The following is a 19,671-nucleotide window of genomic DNA, read 5'->3' as shown; positions in this document are numbered from 1 at the left end:
GCGATGTATTTTTGAATCTGGATAGAAATGGAATGCTTTTTTGTCAGTATTGATGTTTTTGTCACCGACTAATTGACTATCTTGCCAATTATCGTTGATTAATAAGTTAGGGAAAGTCTCGGGCTATTTTCGGGTAGCAGCACAGAATTTTACGATTTAACTCACGTATTTTTAGACACTCGCGCGACATTAAAAATTAGCTTAAAGCTTTAATAGTTATTTGTTTTACAAGGGGGCAAAGTTGTGTTTAACCGCTCGTGCTAATATTGATACCCGAGCAAGCGAAAGATTCCAAAATTGAACCACGAGCGTAGCGAGTGGTTCGAAAAAAGGAATCTCGAGCGTTGCGAGGGTTTCAAAGCACGAGGGTTAAACAAAATTTGCCCCCGAGTGAAACACAAAATTTTTCACCACATCAACCCGAAGCAAATATTAAATGTTAAATATCAAACAAAATCAAACCAAATCAAATCCAAATGAATGTTATTAAATATTTATCATCCAAAATTATCATTTAAAAGTCAATTCTACCAGCAAACATAAGAAAACAACTCAACATTTGCATTTGATTACTTTGCCTCACATGTGAATAAAATGCAACTTTGCTATCAGTTTTTGAAGTGCAAAGTAAGTCTTTCCGAGCTGGTGTGGTGAAAAAAATTAACAGGATACTTACTGACCTGTTAAAAAAATCCATCCTAACTTAGTACCTTAGCTTAGTAACTTATTTGGTAGGACAAATGGCGGTCAAAAGGTTAAATCTAAACTTGATATGACATTACTGCAATGCAGTGCTACAAATCAATATCAGATTGTTAAATTTCCCAGCCAGCCAAGTTAACTACACATTGCCTACCCCTCTCGATATTTAAATTTCGGTCATTGAATGGCGAGGCATCCATTCTAAGGCTGGTTTAGAATATTGATAATACGTTTTCAAGTAAGGTACTGGATCTGTGCCTTCACACCACTCCGTAAATAACAATAACCCCTCTCTTTCTTCGTCTGTTATTCTTTTAAACCTATGAGCAATTCTCTTTTCCCCCATCAATAATGCGGCCGCTTTTCTTTTTTCAGCCAAGGCTTGGGCTTTTCTCGTTTTTTTATCAACAAACTTTTTTAATACAGGTCTTTTATATAACGCTGGAGGCAAAAACGCTTTATGCATAGCGTTTGTCATTTCTTTAAAGGCTCTCAGTTCTCTTTCTGCATTGTATGCATTTCTCATCATAGTCAAGTCCTGAGCAAAGCAGTCATTTCGAGCTTGGTTCACTATTTTGAAGTCCAGTGAATCAAGTTTCAGGTTATAATCCTCGTACATTACTTCCATGATTTTCATAGGATCTTTTAGATTTTCATGGTCTTCATCACTATTGCCAAAGACCTCTTGGTATACGAATTCTATGCAAATTTTTAGCTTTAATGTATCCGGACTAGCGACAGAGTGGTAAAATGGTTCATTCAAAATACGGTAAAACTTTTCTTCAAGATGTATTTCGTTTAACTTTTCCCTAGTTATTTGACTATTTATACTGTCAATGTAATATTGAAAGTATTCGAGTTCTACTTTCGTAACTTTCTTAAGTGTCCTAATAGAGCGCATTAGAAGCTTAAAAGGATCACCAGTTTTAGCCAATTGTTGTAAATATTCTCTACTTTGTAATTCCATTGTGTTAAACAAGTGCATCATCTGTTCAGGCTTTACAAAGTACAAATGTGGGGCTAGAGGACTACTCAGCTCTACCTTAGCCTGGTCCACCATCTTGTCTATATCGGCAGTTTCTGCTATCTCATCGTCGGTTTTAAATGTATCGGTTACAAATATAATTGACTTACTTGCTATCAATCGTAGATTTTCGTCATACTCTTTTCTCCATTCAAGTGGAGCCACATAAATTAAAAAGCTGCGATATATTTTTAAAACTGATCTAATCGCGTCTAGTTTGAACAGAATGTTATTTAATTTTGTTATAGATGAAACCAACACAAGAAATTGATTATTTTTCGCAACAAGAGCATTGTAGGCAATTTCTGCTGCTGAAATTTTAGCACATGCCTTCTTATAATCTTCGGTAAGAAACTTTTGAAAGTTTTTAATGTGATTTTTTAAATTTTCTACAATCTTGTCGTGCTCTCTAGTTTCTTCTACCAAAGTTTCATCAATTTTCATTATCAAATCTCTACGATAGCCTATTTGTTGGCGATTCATTGCATAATTTTGTATATTTTGAACGTATACCTTGATATCGTCAAAGCTTCGTAACGGTCGTCCTTCAATGACAGTGTAAAATTCTGGGTGGATTTCAACCACTGCCCTGACATCGTCGGGAGGTTCCTCTATGAATAGCCGTCTCGACAAGTCCCTCGTCGCCGCTATCTTCACATTGTCTTTCAGGTGCAGCGGTTGGGAAAGCCTCTTTCTATATATATTTTTTTCAATTCTGTCGCTGTACTTTATGTAACTGAGTAATTTCTCGGTTCTAGGCACACGAAACGGCCGACTTGCTTTTCCATGTTCTTCCTTTAATGCATGTTTTCTGTTAGTAAAGTAGTATTGGGTATTTTTCACATAACGACGTCTGAAAACTATGTCGAGTGTTTTTAACGGTACGAGAGGCTTGCGTTCTTTTTTAAGACAGTTTTTTGTCGACATTATTCTTTGTAAAAAATATAAATAACAGTGAGATAAACAAATAATGTGCCTCAAATCAACAAGAAAAAATAGCATAAATTGAAAGTTTCATATTGATTACCAAATGTCACAATACAAAAAATTCAATTCTTCTTTTTAGGTATTAATTGTAGGTATTTAACCTTTTTAGATACACTAATGTGCTTTTAAGCAATTTTTAAGTAGTCAACTAAGAACCCTAATAGTTACGCCATGTCCGCCAGTCTGTCCGTCCGCGGCTTAGCTCAGTGGCTTTAATACTAGAAAGCTGCAATTTGGCATGGGTGGACATACAAATACATATCAATGTTGCCGACAGTGTTAGTAAAAACCCATACAAAGCTGCGGTACTTCCTTATGCTTATAATGTACATTATACTTACTAATAGCCCCCGTTAAGCCTATTCTGCCAGAATGGAACCCTACACTGCCCTACATGCTCTTGGCCGATTTTTGTTTTTGTTAAAGTGAATGTTAGCAGAAATGATCGCTGCGAAAGTTAAAAAAAAGTATATGCGCCATTTTGCTTGTTAAGGGCCTACTGCAGCCGCGTCTGGCGCTTCGTAAACCACGCCCGCTAGTTCTTCCCTCCCCGCTAACACGCACACATGGAAACGCTTCGCGCCCCACGTGAAGTTTGTGTGACCTTTTAGCACCATCTAACGTTACAGAAGTTAACTACCATTATACGCGGTCGCTGCGGTCGGCCAGAAACTTAAATTCGGAAAAAATTGAAACAGATGGCGTTGTTACTTGTTCATAATAGCAAACAATAAAATAATTAATTCATAAACCTGCATATTTATTGTTGTTTTGGAAGACGTTAACAGCATAGAAGCAGCAGCGTATATAGCATATAAGTTAAGAGTATTGATAATAAGAAAATAGCACAAGAACAGAAAAGAGATTATTTTTGATAAAATATGATGAAAACAGATTTACTTGATTACGCTCACCTGACTTTGCGGTCACTAAATGCAAATTTCAACCTTATTGTTATGGGGTTACAATACCCCTGGGGTTGCAGGCGTCCATAGTCGTTATTATTATAAATGCTTTGGTTGAAATACTTTTTAACCCTCGAATTTTTCATAGGTACAGTCACCTGCAATAATATGTTACTCTTCGACGGCCGCAAAAATATGTGACACGCTCTTATGGCTCTACAAATAAGATCTAACATGATCTACCGCAAAACGGCCTTCGGTGTGTAACATATTATTGCAGCTGACTGTACTCGTATTCATTGTTGTATAGGTAGGTATTAATATCTTTTATCCGATCGATTTGCATTTATTTGAAATAAATCACAGTGTTTAGTAATTATATGTTTTATTGAATAAGAGATTATTTAGTTATGTAAGGAATACAGGGTGCCTTTTTGAAACACTCATTTTTAGGGTTCCGTAGCCAAATGGCAAAATACGGAACCCTTATAGATTCGTCATGTCTGTCTGTCTGTCTGTCCGTCTGTCCGTCCGTATGTCACAGCCACTTTTTTCCGAAACTATAAGAACTATACTGTTGAAACTTGGTAAGTAGATGTATTCTGTGAACCGCATTATATTTTCACACAAAAATAGAAAAAAAAATTTTTTTTTGGGGTTCCCCATACTTAGAACAACTGAAACTCAAAAAATTTTTTTTCATCAAACCCATACGTGTGGGGTATCTATGGATAGGTCTTAAAAATGATATTGAGGTTTCTAACATATTTTTTTTCTAAACTGAATAGTTTGCGCGAGAGACACTTCCAAAGTGGTAAAATGTGTGTCCCCCCCCCCCCTGTAACTTCTAAAATAAGAGAATGATAAAACTAAAAAAAATATATGATGTACATTACCATGCAAACTTCCACCGAAAATTGGTTTGAACAAGATCTAGTAAGTAGTTTTTTTTTTAATACGTCATAAATCCCCTAAATACGGAACCCTTCATGGGCGAGTCCGACTCGCACTTGGCCGCTTTTTCTGGATAATTTTGAATTTCAATTGTCAGGGGAGCCTACATTATTTTTTAATACATTTTACAACGACAACAAACAAAAGTACAACTTCGCCGTATTTTTATTACCCGGGTCGATCGCAACAAAATAGAAAATCATGTTTTTCAAATCTAAGCGTTATTGTAATTTATCTCAAATAACCAAAAAGTCAATCTGATTAGAACTTAAAAACGAACTGAATTATTTTAATATGTCGATTTTTCTTGGTGACCCAGGAGATTTTTTTTTATCCCATACAAAAAGAGCGTATCCCAATCGCGTATCGGTTTTGGTTTTTACTTATAAGTGTGAAAAATATATTCTACCATATACGAAGGATGTGTGTTTTTTCATGTTTTATGTGTCTTTTTGTACAATAAAGTGTTTTACTGCTACTAATATATCATATTAACGATTAACTAAAAAGGTATTTACATCTAATTTAACTGGTAAATTATTAAAGTCCGCTAAAATTAATATATATTCAAAAAAATATTTGTTAATATGTCCCAAAATCATGGCTCATTTTTTAAGTCTCCTGACTTACCAAACATATCGCAACGAAGGCAAGGGTACAACGCGGCATCGTGAACCTAATAACGTAACGTTTCAGTTACTTTTTTAGTCGCCGACCATTTTATCCGGGGTACGAAAAGAGGTATTAGATCTATCCTGGGTCTAATATGTTATAAAAACATAGTTTTTTGAAAAATGTTCGTAGGTAGTACACAAAATTTACATTTTCTTTTAAATGTGATTTGGGTCATCGTTCTCCCTGGTGACTTTTCTGGTGACCCAAGAGACATCAATTTTATTATGACTCAGGAGACTTTTTTTCTATGCACTTTGATTTTTTTGATGCGCTAATTTTGTAATCTAAAATAACTTTAAACTGCTGATATACTTATATCACTTTGCTGATGAGTGGAAGTGGAATTTAAACTTAATTTATTGTTCTCTCCCTTGACATTTTGGCATACATTTGACATGCTGCAGTGCACTCCTAACGTTAATAAAGACATAATTTTTAGAAAAAGCTTTAGGAAAACTCACTCTTGAGCTTAAAACGATTAAGTCCTTATCATATTATGTTAGATTTTTAGTACAGACCCCAAATCAGTGAAAATGTGTCTTAGCCAACTAAATTTGTCTCTGGGAAAAGTACGATATCCCTAAAAATTGTACGTACATTTCGCATTTTTCTGAAGGAACGGAATTCATAAATTGGGTTATTTTTTTTTTTTCAGATTATTTGATTGCATTGACATATCACCAAGATAGATAGAACATTTAAGTTACCAGAAGAAAAGCATTTGTGTTCTTTTATACAGTGTGGAAAAAGTAGGTTCGATTCCCGGGCGCGACTAAGCGAATTTAAAAAAAAAAACAACGTGTTGCATTCCGGGAGTGCCGACAGAAGTGAAAACTCAATGACTAGTCCAAAATGTCTGCAGCACTATGTATAAATGACCCATCCTCCTTTCTATTGAAAACTTTTGGTTCCGAAATTGCTGGTCAGTGAGCTTGTTTAAAATTCGAAATTCAAATTCATAGCGTTAATTGTTTAAAATTCGAATAGAAATTGTAAAGTTACCTTGCAGACCTCGCATCTAAATATATTTGGTCATGATATTTTGAGTTTTATTCACCAGTACTAGAGTTCACTTTTATTAGCGATTTCATCAAGATGTAGCTTTATTGAATTATATTTGAGTGATATAAAGTTATAATACTGTGAGATCCTCGTATTTCAGCCCGTACAAGATTATAACCTTTTTCATGTAATGTCATTGAGTTTTTCTTTATTGATTTAAATGCCATCTAAACCTTACGGTCACATGATCGCCTTACACTGTCTCGAGTTTATCATTTTTTCCCCACCTCAAAAAGTGCCTAGCGCCGCTAAAGAAGTTTTCACTTCAAAAATCTTTGAATGCAGTTGTTTCTTTAAAAAACAATAATGTTTCATTTAAGTAAAATGAGCAAACTTAAGGTTTTAAGGCACTTTCCCTCCAGGGCCCATAATTTTTTTCCACCCGGTAGTAGACAACTATTTTTTTCGACTAAATGAAGTTTTATTAGATAAATCGTTTCACATCAAATCGTTTGTCATCACAATCAAAATTTGTCAAAAGTAATGAAATTTATGCCAAAAAAACATAAATAAAACATATAAATTCAACACATTTTTTTAATAAAAATCTTTCTCGATGATATAAAAAAGAACATCGACAAATTATGTTCAAAGAATTAATATCAAAACAGATGTCATAATTAGGATTGGCTACTTTAAGAAAGGGACAGAGAGATTTAATCCTCTCGCTCTGCACGTTTTTCTCATTCCTCCTTGTCAAGCCAAAATAAACTATAAAATGATAGTAACACAGTACATTGTAATATTCACTTTTTCCACGGTATCATGTCATTGTAAATTACTTATGTGAAATTGTAGTGGCGTGCGACTTTCAAACCGGAGGTCACGGGTTCGAACCCCGGCCCGTGCAAGTGAGTTTTTGTAAGTAGGGACTTTTTTTAGTGGTACTTAAATATAATAACTTTTCGTATTATTGAAATAAAATATTTTATTCAAACAAACTTAATAATATAATAATTAAAACGAATAATATCAATTAGTTTATAATATTTATTCAATTATTTTAAATTATTTGAGCATGAAACATACTAGATTTATTTTTATCATTACAATAGAAAAAAAGCAAAAAATATATTCTTATAGATATTTTATTTTCAAACAAAAATAAAGCAAAAAGTTACGGTTAGATTCTGATGGCTATATACCAAACAGCTACCGATACATTTCAATATCTGTCGAAATTTCCTAACCCGTTGTAACTGACAAAGAGTATAGATTTCGACGTAGCATGACGTAGCTAAGCAAACACGCACACATGCGTAACATATAGGCCTGTAAGAAGGCACCATCATAGGTTTACCTCCGATTCCGTTACTACTCAATGGAGTTACGACTCAACGTTTATTGGATATTAAAATTTTACGTAATTCGGAGCGCTGCGCGAAGTGACATAGGTCTTACCTCTTTGAGGCACGACGGCCATCTAACATTACTGGCATAAAGGATGCATTTATGACTTTGACGCATGACAGAAAGAGAAACCGAACTGCGTAAAATGGGCGTTTGCTGTTGAATTCATGAAATCAAAAATCGATAATAAATCCATCGGTAAAGGATAATAAGTTAATATTTAGTTCTTTGAAAGTTAAGACGAGATGAAAACCTTTGCTGTAAGGTGGATTGTGCTGGATATGGATGTGTTTTCTAGTTGCACGAAACTAAAACCGAAAAATGAACACGTAAGTTTGGATTTATTTTCTATCGAGAAAATTTTAAGCATTCGTGTTTCGACTACTACGAAATCACTTATCATATAGTCAAGAAACATATATCCGAAAATCACTACTGTTTGTTTCCGGGGCTAGCCACTGCCACGTTTCTAAGATCCTGTTATTTTTCGATGCACGGCCTTAAGTTTTTATCTATATAATATATGTACAAAAAAACCTTTTATGTTTGCATGTTGTGACTGGGGAAACTACAGAACTCTACACTGAGCATGCACTCATGGGCCGACATAGTTTTGGCATTACACACTATGTACATACGGCATACGAACTAATCCCAATAAAAACCTAATTTGTTAGCTACCACCTCAGATCAAATTCAATTAATAATTAATTTTCCTTCTTGTTGGCTCAAAGGACGACTTTAATCTTCTATTCAGCTTTTCGACGTCTTTTAAAAGTTTAGCTGCTTCTTTGGCGTCTTTCATGTTCTTTATCTCATTCTCATATATCTCGTGCTCCACTGCCTTCACGAGGTTCAAATCGTAAGTAGATAAATCTAGCATTAAATTGTCATATTCGTTCTCCAGAGCCCTCATCATTTCCACAGGACTGAGATTAGTTTCATTAGTAGCAACTAGTTGTTCGTAGGTATATTCAACGTAGTTAGATACTTGTAAAGCACACTCCGATGACACTATGTACTTTAATTTATCGGCTAGAATTCTGTAAAATATTTCTTTAACTTCAATCTCGCGATGTTTATTCGTTGCGATCATGGCTTCGATTCCTTCCATCTGAAATTATTTAAACATTCTATATAGATAGAACTGAGTTATTTTAAATTCTGATTCTAAATGATCAATTGATCATTAATAAGACAAAATAAGAAAGGTGTAGGTATTAAGTATGAAAAAATATTATTTCGTCATAAATTATTCTTTCTTTTAGGTGCCAATAAATAAAATATCTCGTACCTACCTTTTTTTGAATGAAATCTAATTGTTGGTTTAAAGCGGCTTTAAAGACGTCTCTCGATTTTAGTAATTTATTCTTTTCAGCGTTCAATTCCTCTGTAGCAAGTAAATAATTAAGATTCTGGTGCTCCAACAACTCAAACATTTCCAAGAGTTGCTCAGGGGTCTCAAAATATAATTTTGGAGCTGAAAGTTTACTCAAGCGCTCTTTGACTATATCTTTGTTTACAGGAACGAAGATATTGGAATCCATTTCAATGATTTCAGTGTGATGTCTGTCCAGTTGAACATTGTTATGTTCCTGCCACAAAATCGGTGCAGCTGTATGAAGGAATCTCTCGAACGACAGCAATATCAGTAAAGTTTCGTCGATGTACTGCAGTTTGGACTTGAGGGTTGCCACCTCGTAATTTGCCTGTTTGTGCTCCTCAGTCTGATTTACCAGATCTTTTGCCAAGCCATCCGATTTTTGCATAATAGCAATCGTTTTGTTATTATCGTCAGCCAAAAATTTGTCGAAACTTTGTTGACAATCATCGAAGTGGGCAGACGCGGATTCGTAAATACTTTTTTCATTTTCCATTTCTCTGTCTATCCTTAAAATTTCGTCAGTTAAAAATCCCCGAAGAGTCCTTTTTAAGGCAACATTTTTAACATCTTCCTTGTACTTGTTCATGGAGGTGTTCGGTCGAATTTTTCTACCTTCAACGAGAGAAAAGTAGTCGGGGTCGACATCCAAGATTGTTTTGACATCGTGATCCGTGTAATTTTTTTCAATCGGTGGTAATTTTATTCCGAAAACTGCTTTACTCGATTGTTTACGAATTAACTTTTTATTTGGAGTTTTATCCATGTTGTACACGACAAGCTGATGCCGATAAACGATCGATATTGCTATAGTTACCACTGCTATTTTGCTATTAAGAGAATTCAATGAATTTTTGCTAATCCAACCTATCTACGTAATTACAGTAATCCCTGAATTTTATCTGCTTTATCTAAATTAATTTTAGGGTCTTTTAAACTCGTTCGTCAAATACATTTATTTTATAAAGATGAGGTATATGCACATAAGGTGTTAAAGTACGGCCACTTAATTCGTTGGTAACTATTGCTATTACAACTAGGTTTTTACAAAACATTACAAAAAAAAATACTTGACGTATTTACATCTGCTAATCGTGGAGTTGGGCCATTTTAATTTGTGCAGTCAGCAACAGAAGTTGCTAAGCGGGCCAGGTGTTCAAAATTATTTTGACGCCAGTTTATTGTTAAGAGAATAAGAGCGTGTTGAACGCTTAGCAACTTCTGCTGCTGATTGTACACTTTTTTTTAGATTGGGAAATAGTTATGTTACAAATAACATACTTATAATTTTAAATTTTAACATAAAATTAAATTTAAATATAATGGCCCAGTTACGTGTTTGGTACCTATACGAGATCCGCGTGTAGCAAGCCAATAAGATATTTACCTACACAAAGGGTCTGGCCCCTATTTCACCACGGTGTCAGGTGCGACAATTGTCGACATCACTGTTACTGACGTCACAGCTGGCCTTCATAGACTACTGTAACCGCTTACCATCGGACGGGCAGTGTGCTTGTTTGCCACCAACATATTAATTTTAAAAAACTCCATTATATCGCCAATAAATAAGTACCTACTTATTTTGCGAAGCTATTAATGACAATTGTCACAAGAAACACGACAATTGTCACGAAATTCCGACACAGAACTCATTTTCTGTCAAGAATTACCGAAAGTTCTATTAAATTGTGTGAGAATTGTCATCATCATCATCATAAACTTCGAAAGAGAAATACCTGTTTTTTGCCGATATAATAAAGTTTTTTTAAATAATACAATGATGGTGGCAAACAGGAATACGGCTCGCCTGATGGTAAGCGGTAACAGTAGCCCATGGATGCCTGTGACGTCAGTAACAGTGACATTTGTCGAATTGTCGCATCCTGTCGCCGTGGTGAAATAGGGGCCTAGTTGTACAGTCACCATAAGATATATCGGAGCAACCAAGTTGTTCACAAAATTTGAACACGCACTCTAACGCCCTGACAATGAAGGTGTGTTCAGATATTTGTGAGCACCTCGGCCGCTCCGATATATCTGTTGGCGACTGTACAAAAAGCAAATCATACAAAATAACAGCCACATTTCAATCACTGTCGGAGCTACCGCTCTGCCGTTCCTGGTCCTCTTCTTCCTCGGTTTTCTCTTTCTTGACCAGTTCCCATGGCATGACAGGCAGCGGCTCTACGAAGGAATCGTCCACCTTTAGCTTGTACAGCAGTCTTGGGGTGAAGTGATTTGGGAGAGGCCACACTTTCTCTGTAAGAGAACGATTTTAAGTACATAATAGAATTAAATTTAATATTCTGCCAGAAAAAATGTTAAGGTACCTCTGATCCGGAATTTTCCGGAATTCAAACCTACCAAATAGGTTGGAGGATCTTTGATGTTCGGGTAGCATAATCTATCTACTTAGAGAAAGGTAAATTTAATAAAGGGAAATTTTGTGCTGGTATCCTGTAGAACAACATAAGAGCAACATACCGAAATAAAATTCGTGGTCGTCGACGCGCCGGTGCAAGTGTATAACTTCGCGCAGGGGTGGAATGTGCCTCGACTGTAGGAGAAGGTCCAGCAGTGCGACTTCGGGCAACGCGTTAGTCTTCGGGTCCGCCGCGCTCATTCCTTGGAACGACAGCTGTAGGACGATAATATTATACGGATAATGGTATACTACATTTCAAATACCAAGGCCAGATTGCACTTGAGACGGTCATTGGGCGTTAACAATAGGATTAGTGATAACAAAAGATACCTGGCTAGACCCTTTTGCTTAAACGCCTTTTAAACAATGCAGATTGCACCGACGCGTGCCAATTTGAAGTATTTTGAAGTGCTCCAAATTAGATAACAAAAGGCAAACATTATGAGCCCCATTGTTAAGTTTCAAGTGCAATCGGGCCTTGGTATTTGAAATGTAGTATAACGTATAAGTCCCCTAAACTAACTATCTACCTATAGGTAATAAATGAAGCGCTCTTCTCGAAACTTCTGTACGACATATCACCACATCACCACTATCACCTGCAGTTACCAGGCGGCCTAGCCAAGGACAATCGCTGACAAAAAGGTGAGACACAAACGTACATATGATACCTATCTTTCATTATGATAGGCGTAGAACTACAAGTTTATATGTAGGTAGGTACTTATAACAATTTCCAATGGATAAACGCAGCGACAAGTTAAGTAGCGAACCCTATCAGTGTTTGTTTTTTTTGAGTGACTATTGAACCCTACTGCTTGTATTAAGCCTCTGTTGTCCATATCAGAGACCTCGAAGCGCCAGTCCAACCAGCTGTTTCCCGTTTTTGTTAAGTATATTTTATGCTCACATTATCATCAGCGGTGGCGAGAGTGCACAGCATGGCGATCTTGTCAAGGCAGATCTTCAGCTGTTCCATGTGCTGCGCCAGCGGCGCGTTGATGTCCAGCACGCCCACCAGCGACGGCGGCCGCGCCGTTATCCCGCTCCAACCTTTGAACAGGAACTATGGGGTGGAAGATTACAATTTACAATTACTTTTACACTAAGCTGTACTAAGTGGCGTTCACCCACTCATTGAACTTTAGTAAATGGTTCACCTGGTAAGTCAAAAGACTAGAGTAGACACAGGCAAATCGAATTACCTACAGAGCGAATTGGATCAATTTATACTGTCTATATAATTATTTTATTTATTCTTATTTTTCATTCATACCAACGTTTCATTCTATTCAGTCTACCCAGTCTGCTCAGTGAAATGAGCAGAAAATGACGTACACTTTGTATGGAATGATAAACCATTAGCAGCTTGAGCCTCCGGAACAAGCATCGGTCCGGCTTTTCCTCGGGCTCCTCGGGCCACACGAAGGGCTCGCCCTCCGCCTCCGCCTCGCGCGCCGCCTGCCGAAGCGCCTCTAGTTCTTCCGCGTCCTTCCGTTCCATGGCTTCTATCCAGTCCACCTCCGTCTTAAACAGGAACCTTAGCAAACGGTGCACCGTGTCTTCTGATCCCTATGGCAAATTGAGGTAGGTAATATTGTCGAAAAGTGAGAACCTTAAGTTGCCTCAAAAATAAAATTACTGGACATCACTTCATAACTACTTACACCGTGTTCACAGACTCGTGTGTCGTCGTGTAGGTACTTCGGCTGGACAGTTTATATATAGACCACTAAGTGGTATATTCAAACATTATAGTCTATGTCTTATAGACTATAATTTTTGAATACGCAGGGCGCTGAAGTCCTACACACATTTGGCCGATTTTGTTGTGTTTCTTACTCAGTAGGCACCTACATATAGGTATAGGTAGGTAGTCACCACACGGGATTGTAGGTGTATGCCATTTAGGGTTCTTGCTAAATTGGACATTCTATAGCGTAAGTATTGAACAACCAATTTAGTTAGGACCCTAAATGGCGCAACAATCGCGGAGCGTGATGGTACCTATATAGTAGGTACCTACCTATCTTATGTATACCTATAGTAGTATAGGTAGGTACCTATGAGCTTGAAATTCTACCTGAATATATTGAATACCTACAGATAGGTACTTACTTCGACAATATGGACGAAATAACTGTCATACACGAGTAGAAAACCGGTTACTTTAATATCACAGTAACCTCCATTTACTGCATCAACAGTCTTGCCGATTTCCTCTATCATGGCTTCTCTTGGTGCCTTGTGTTCGCCAATGTATATCATTCGTATACCGTAGGTTTTCTGGGCATAAAAGATCATACCATCAGCATCACTTATTATATCTAGAGTCTGTGCGTGGAATGTATTATTGGTTCCTAAATGGTTCCGATATAAGTAGGTACATCCCACGACTCTTCTCTTTCCGCACAAACCTTACATGTAAAGTAGGAACCCACTCGTAGTAGGTATAAAACTATAAGTTCCAGCAAACGTAGTAGTTGTATTCTCTTTAGTTCCAGCCACGGTCACATCTCACATCATATAATATCCACAGGAAAGATATAATATAACCTTAACTCATACCTACTAAAAAAGTTTTCGACCCGTGTGCTACTGTGGGTGCGGGCTAAACCGTACCGTATCCGTGTGAAGTTAGCTAGTTATTTTATTAGTACCTACCTACCTATTACCTACGTAGGTAAAAGTACTGTAGACTGTATGTCACATTTACCTAGGTTTACAATTACACGTGAAACTACTTACCAAGCCAAGTCTCTGGAAGTTCTCTTCGACTACATGTAAAACCGATCTTGTGTCAAGTTCTGGCAACAAGGGCATTTTTATGTTACCAATTCAAACCCCATTAGTAAGCAGCTTTAATACATATTCAGTTTTTATGTCAATGATTTGTAAATAAACACAACTCGGAGAAGCGAGGAAATGTCAATTGCGTATCTATGGCAACCGATTGATTATGAGTTATGAGTTTGGTTATGAGGTTCAAACATGGTTCAAAGTTCAACACCATTCAACACCAATACCTATTATAGTTTGTCAAAGGACCGTCTCATTTCAAACATAGACATACAAAATCATACTGTCTTGTCTTACACTAGTATAGTACTAGCACCATAGCACCCAAAAAAAAACTTTTTTGTTCTTATGTGGTTCTTATTCACTGAGAATTTGATTTGACCAACTGTACCTACCAACTCCCTACCAATGATTATAGGTTAAATTGATGGGTCTTGCGCATGGCGCCTGTAACCTACATGGGTATGAACAACGAAGCATGCGGTTTTTAAGGGGTATTTCGTGGGCATCATATGTAGTGGACTGCAATTTACCAAAGGAAGGGAAACAAATAAATGACAACCTTTTGGAAGTGTCGTATATTATTCAATACTAGGATCTACAGGTACAATAAAATTTGCAATGCACTAATAAATTTATAACCAAGTGTGAACTTAGAATCTATCATCATCATCATATCTAGGCCTTCTATTAGGTCTGCTGTTGTTGAATCTGTTGTTAGAGTTATATCTGTTGTTTGATTTGCTATAGTTGTTGTAATCATCATCATCATCGTCATCATTATATCTGCTGCTGTTGTTATTGTATCTGTAGTTGTTGTTGTTGGTGCGGAATTTATTAAATCTCTTATTTGGGCTGTATGAGTTTCTTTGGGAGTATCTGTCCTGTTCCTTCACTTTAGACTGGCTGAAGCTGTGAGCCAATTCGTCCAATTCCTGTGGTGGTTCCTGCCAAATTACAAATATTAAAATTAAACTATGCTAAAAACTCAGCTTGTATAAGACCTCACACTGCTTGCTCTCAAGGAGATTCGTATTTACTATATGTCGCTGTATTCTTCATTTCCGTTTTCTTGGTAATGGTTTTCTAAACTATAGCGATTAAATTCTAGTGCTAACCTGTGTCATAAACACTTATCGTCGGTGATGTGATAAAACATCAGCAGACGTGCTCACGCTTATCGCGCATGACTTTGACATACAATTTACGTCACTTTCTCACCCCGTTCGTTATTATACTTAGGGCTCATTTAGACGGTGCGGGAACTTGCATACGAGTTTCATTGCATTGCGTCATTTGATCAGTCGGCTGCATTGATGTAACCTCAATGGTCCGCAATGTAACTAAAATCGTATACGAGTTTGCGCGCCGTCTAAATAAGCCCTTAGACAGCGCGAACTCACATGTGATTTTAAGTTAAATACATTGCGGGCCATTGAGGTTACAACAATTCAGCCGACCGATCAAATAACGCAATATAATGAAACTCGCATGCGAGTTCTCGCACCGTTTACCGCATTTAGATGAGCCCTTAGTCCCCTGTCATTCGCGATAAGCGCGACCGTAAAACACTCACAATCCTGCTTGCAGTCCTGCAATAGGAGACAGCTAGCAACATTATCTTTGATATTACTAACTCACTCTTGTAGTACTGCAGACAGGATCGAGGTTTTATACTCCTGCTAGTTTTCTAACGTATTTAAAATTACACACATTGCCGGATCTAGGGTAGAGCGAGTGGAGCGGCCGCTCTAGGCGCAGGATGGCAAAGGGGGCGCCAAAATGGCAAATGAGTAAAAAAAAGCTTTAAACGACACGAGTGTGGCGAGGGGTGGGGGGGGGGGGACTTCAACGAAGAGCGCCAAAACCCGATTTCGCTCTACCCTGATCAAGGGCTCGGGCCAGCACTGATTACACAAAAGGTGGCTTTCCATTTCCACCAAAGGGGTCCTTATGCCCCATGTGCATAAGGTTGGTATTCCACCTGTCCAATTTCTTTGTCCAATGTGCATTGCGTCTCACTCTCTCACTAAGCAGAATGTGAGACGCAAATATACACTGGAAAAATAAATAGGACAGGTGGAATACCACCTTAAGGAACATTTCTCTGATGGAAAGCCACAATACAGAATATAATATACGTATCTAGTGCATAATCTTTTACCATCATATATTTTCAAGGAAAAGCACAAGCGTGTTATGCTATTTCAGTCAGTCTTAATACAAAAAGTACTGAGGTTGACTGAAGTAGCATGACAAATACGTTTCCGAGAAAATACGATTGCAAAGGATTATGCGCTACATCTGTAGTTTTGTTAATTTGTTACATTTATGAAACAACAGTGAAGTAGAAACCTAAGGGCCACCCCACATCTAGCGTCTTTCGAGCGTCGGCGTCTACAACTCTATGGCCCTGCTCGACGCAACGTCGACGCAACTGCGCAGCGACGTCATTTTCCATAGCGCTGACCGACGCCGACGCCCGAAAGACTCCAGATGTGGGGTGGCCCTAAGCCAACATAATCATAAATGCTTCTTTCAGACCTGATTGGCTTCCTTCAGAACTGCAATCAAGCTCTTAGCCAGGCGCGCATCTTCCTCTGTGAACAGCGTGTGGGCCTCGCCTTTCTTGTCGTAGCGGCCGGTCCTGCCGATCCTGTGGATGTAGTCCTCCGACGTTTGCGGGAAATCATAGTTGATTACATGTGTGATACCGTCCACATCTGGAATAAACACAATGAAAGTGGCTTAAACTGATGTCTTGCTATAAATTTAATAACTCTTTGCTCAAAAATTTGTGGTAAACAATATGTAATTATGAATTTCTAACCTTTATCATGTTACTTTTGTATGTTTAACTAGTTTATCACGAAAAATAAATGATTTATGATTTTATGAAAAATAAAAGGGGAAGGTTAGAAAGACTACCACTTCATATTCTAAATATGTACTAGCAAGGACCAAATACAGGTATATATCTTCCTTGCTTGATACTAGGTAACTGGGCAACTGCAATAGGTACATACAGTAGAATCCGTTTATTATGACCAACCGCTTACTATGAGGTTAATGACTGTGCATAGTTTGGTTTCATATAAAATTCTTTGTGACAAATTCGGATAAGATGACTTCGCTTATAGTGACAAATCACTTACTATGACCTAAAAATTTCCATTAAATTATGTCCAGATATACTGACACATTCGCTGGTTTCCGTGGCCGTCACGTCTTTCCCTGAGAGGACGTTGGTGCGTGCGTAGCGTGTAAGGTATTTTAGTTTTGATTCTCAGTGACATCTTGATATTTGTTACAAATTTAATAAAACTCATCTCTCACAAAGGAATTTGAGATTCATTTGGAAAACTTAACAAAAACAAGAAGTTGTACAACTATGCTTTATATGACATCCACTTAGTATGACGTGTTTGTCACTTCCCTTCGATGTCATTATAAGCGGATTCTACTGTAATACACACATTAATGTTATTTAAAAAAAAAAATTGCACTCACCTAATCCTCTAGCAGCAACATCAGTAGCCACAAGAATGTTAGTGTTACCAGTTTTGAACCTCCTGATTATAGTATCTCTTTGCAGTTGAGTTTTGTCCCCGTGGGTGCCAACTGCAGGCCAACCATTCCTTTTCAATTGTAAAGTGAGGTGATCCACTGATCTCTTAGTATTAGTGAAAACTAGGATTTTTCCTATGCCTTCTCCTGATATCTGGTGCATTATTTCCTTGAACCTAATTAAGAAATAAAATATTTATTTTAAATTACACTTGTTTAATGTGCTTGTTGATAAGGGGGGTAAAAAAATTGTTGACCATCAAAAGCCAACTTGATCTCAGACCTGAAGGATCAGATGCTAAATAGTCCCAAAGTAGGCAACCCAGTGGGAACTAAGTTTTATTGCTATAATTAAATAAAAAAGAGGTAAATTAAATAAAAATTAATGTGTTAAATAATTATACTACAACACTAATACTTACTTGTCCATTTTGCTATCCTGATCACAAACATGTACTATCTGTTTAATATTGTGATTTGCAGATAACTCAGTGGATCCAACATTGACTTGTACAAACTCGCCTAAGTAATCCTTTGCTAAGTGTTGTACCTCTTTAGGCCATGTAGCAGAAAACATCAAAATCTGCCTTTCAAGGGGAACTCCTTCCAAAGCTTGTCTTATTTGTGGTTCAAATCCCATATCAAGCATCCGGTCAGCCTCATCTAGTACCACGTAAGTACACCTACTGAGGTTTGTGGTGCGGCTTACAAGAAAGTCATTAAGCCGGCCAGGAGTAGCAATGACTATATCCACACCTGCTTCCAACTGCTCAGCTTGTACTGATCTACTTGCACCCCCATAGATACATACACATCTAATATTAAGCAGTTTCTGGAAATCCTTAGCTACAACCTCAATTTGTTTAGCTAACTCTCGGGTAGGTGCCAACACCAGTGCTATAGGACCTCTACCTTTCCTAGCTGTCTTTTCTTTTATATGCACAACTGCAGGTAGGAGAAAAGCAAGTGTTTTGCCTGTGCCTGTCTGGGCTATTCCAACAAAGTTTTGACCACTCAAAGCCACTGGCCATGCTTGAGACTGAATAATAGTTGGTTTAGTAAAGCCCTGTTTACTAAGGAAGGTTTTTATGTACTCTGGAAACTCACTTGCTTCTATGTCAATGAAAGGACTAGGAACATCCTCCCCATACACTGTAATATTATGTTCGTTTCTGTAATCGTCAATACCTTTTTGCTCTGTATTTATGCTATAATGTCTCGTTGCATTTTCACCAAATAGCGAATGTCTCTGTAATGCTGGACATAACAAGGCAAATGTTCTATGTCTATATGTGTTTAAGAAAACTGCATCATTAGAAATAGGAGCTGAATTACTGTACAATCTGCAATTAAAATAACGTCACATTCATTCAATTAAATAGTATTTTGGGTCGATGCTGACCTAAACCAATGTAAATTTTTAGATACTTACAGGTTTGCTAAACCACGACGTTTTAATAACCGTGTAATGATTTTCGAAGCCATGTCAATAATATAGTTTCTCTGTTATAAAGCAAGATTTATGAATCTTACTTCTTACTTTTTTTCGTAGAATCTATCTTTTTATCCGGTTAGGTTATGTTACACAAGGTTGCGACCATGTTGCGACATTTCATCGTAATCGCAGAACCCTCAGTGACAGCAGCATAGACAATAACGTGGTAAAACACTAAAGCCCTTGCTACACGGTCGCCGACAAGCCCCTCAGACCGCGTAGCCTTGGTCTGGACGGACCGTGTAGACAGTTGTTTCCAACAAAATTTGACCAAAACTGACCAAGGTCAGACCAAGGTCAGACGGTTAGAAGGCTTGTCGGCGACCGTGTAGCAAGGGCTCA

At 37.4% G+C, this 19,671-nt stretch overlaps 4 protein-coding genes across 4 annotated transcripts; all 4 read right to left on the bottom strand.

Moving 5' to 3' along the window:
* Positions 1 to 842: 842 nt before the first annotated feature.
* LOC134652220 (uncharacterized) lies at positions 843 to 2,654 on the bottom strand. The gene has a single exon (XM_063507386.1). The coding sequence runs from the start codon at positions 2,651 to 2,653 to the stop codon at positions 869 to 871; it is 1,785 nt and encodes a 594-aa protein (XP_063363456.1). The 5' UTR covers position 2,654; the 3' UTR covers positions 843 to 868.
* A 5,679-nt stretch (positions 2,655 to 8,333) lies between these two features.
* Positions 8,334 to 9,817, bottom strand: LOC134652219 (uncharacterized). The gene is made up of 2 exons (XM_063507385.1): positions 8,958 to 9,817; positions 8,334 to 8,773 (listed from the first exon to the last, which is right to left on the bottom strand). Exons 1-2 carry the CDS (start codon positions 9,804 to 9,806, stop codon positions 8,360 to 8,362), a joined length of 1,263 nt encoding a protein of 420 aa, XP_063363455.1. The 5' UTR covers positions 9,807 to 9,817; the 3' UTR covers positions 8,334 to 8,359.
* Positions 9,818 to 11,097: 1,280 nt separating this feature from the next.
* On the bottom strand, positions 11,098 to 14,395 carry LOC134652218 (uncharacterized). The gene is made up of 6 exons (XM_063507384.1): positions 14,217 to 14,395; positions 13,587 to 13,754; positions 12,807 to 13,040; positions 12,379 to 12,534; positions 11,528 to 11,681; positions 11,098 to 11,302 (listed from the first exon to the last, which is right to left on the bottom strand). Exons 1-6 carry the CDS (start codon positions 14,289 to 14,291, stop codon positions 11,130 to 11,132), a joined length of 960 nt encoding a protein of 319 aa, XP_063363454.1. The 5' UTR covers positions 14,292 to 14,395; the 3' UTR covers positions 11,098 to 11,129.
* A 433-nt stretch (positions 14,396 to 14,828) lies between these two features.
* On the bottom strand, positions 14,829 to 19,399 carry LOC134652478 (uncharacterized). The gene is made up of 5 exons (XM_063507671.1): positions 19,267 to 19,399; positions 18,257 to 19,177; positions 17,778 to 18,010; positions 16,812 to 16,990; positions 14,829 to 15,214 (listed from the first exon to the last, which is right to left on the bottom strand). Exons 1-5 carry the CDS (start codon positions 19,317 to 19,319, stop codon positions 14,921 to 14,923), a joined length of 1,680 nt encoding a protein of 559 aa, XP_063363741.1. The 5' UTR covers positions 19,320 to 19,399; the 3' UTR covers positions 14,829 to 14,920.
* Positions 19,400 to 19,671: the final 272 nt, after the last annotated feature.

Source organism: Cydia amplana, chromosome 11 (genome assembly GCF_948474715.1).
Source record: "Cydia amplana chromosome 11, ilCydAmpl1.1, whole genome shotgun sequence".
Classification (NCBI taxonomy): Eukaryota; Metazoa; Arthropoda; class Insecta; order Lepidoptera; family Tortricidae; genus Cydia; species Cydia amplana.
The sequence above is the reverse complement of the archived record's forward strand: the minus strand, read 5'-3'. Positions and strand labels throughout refer to the sequence as shown.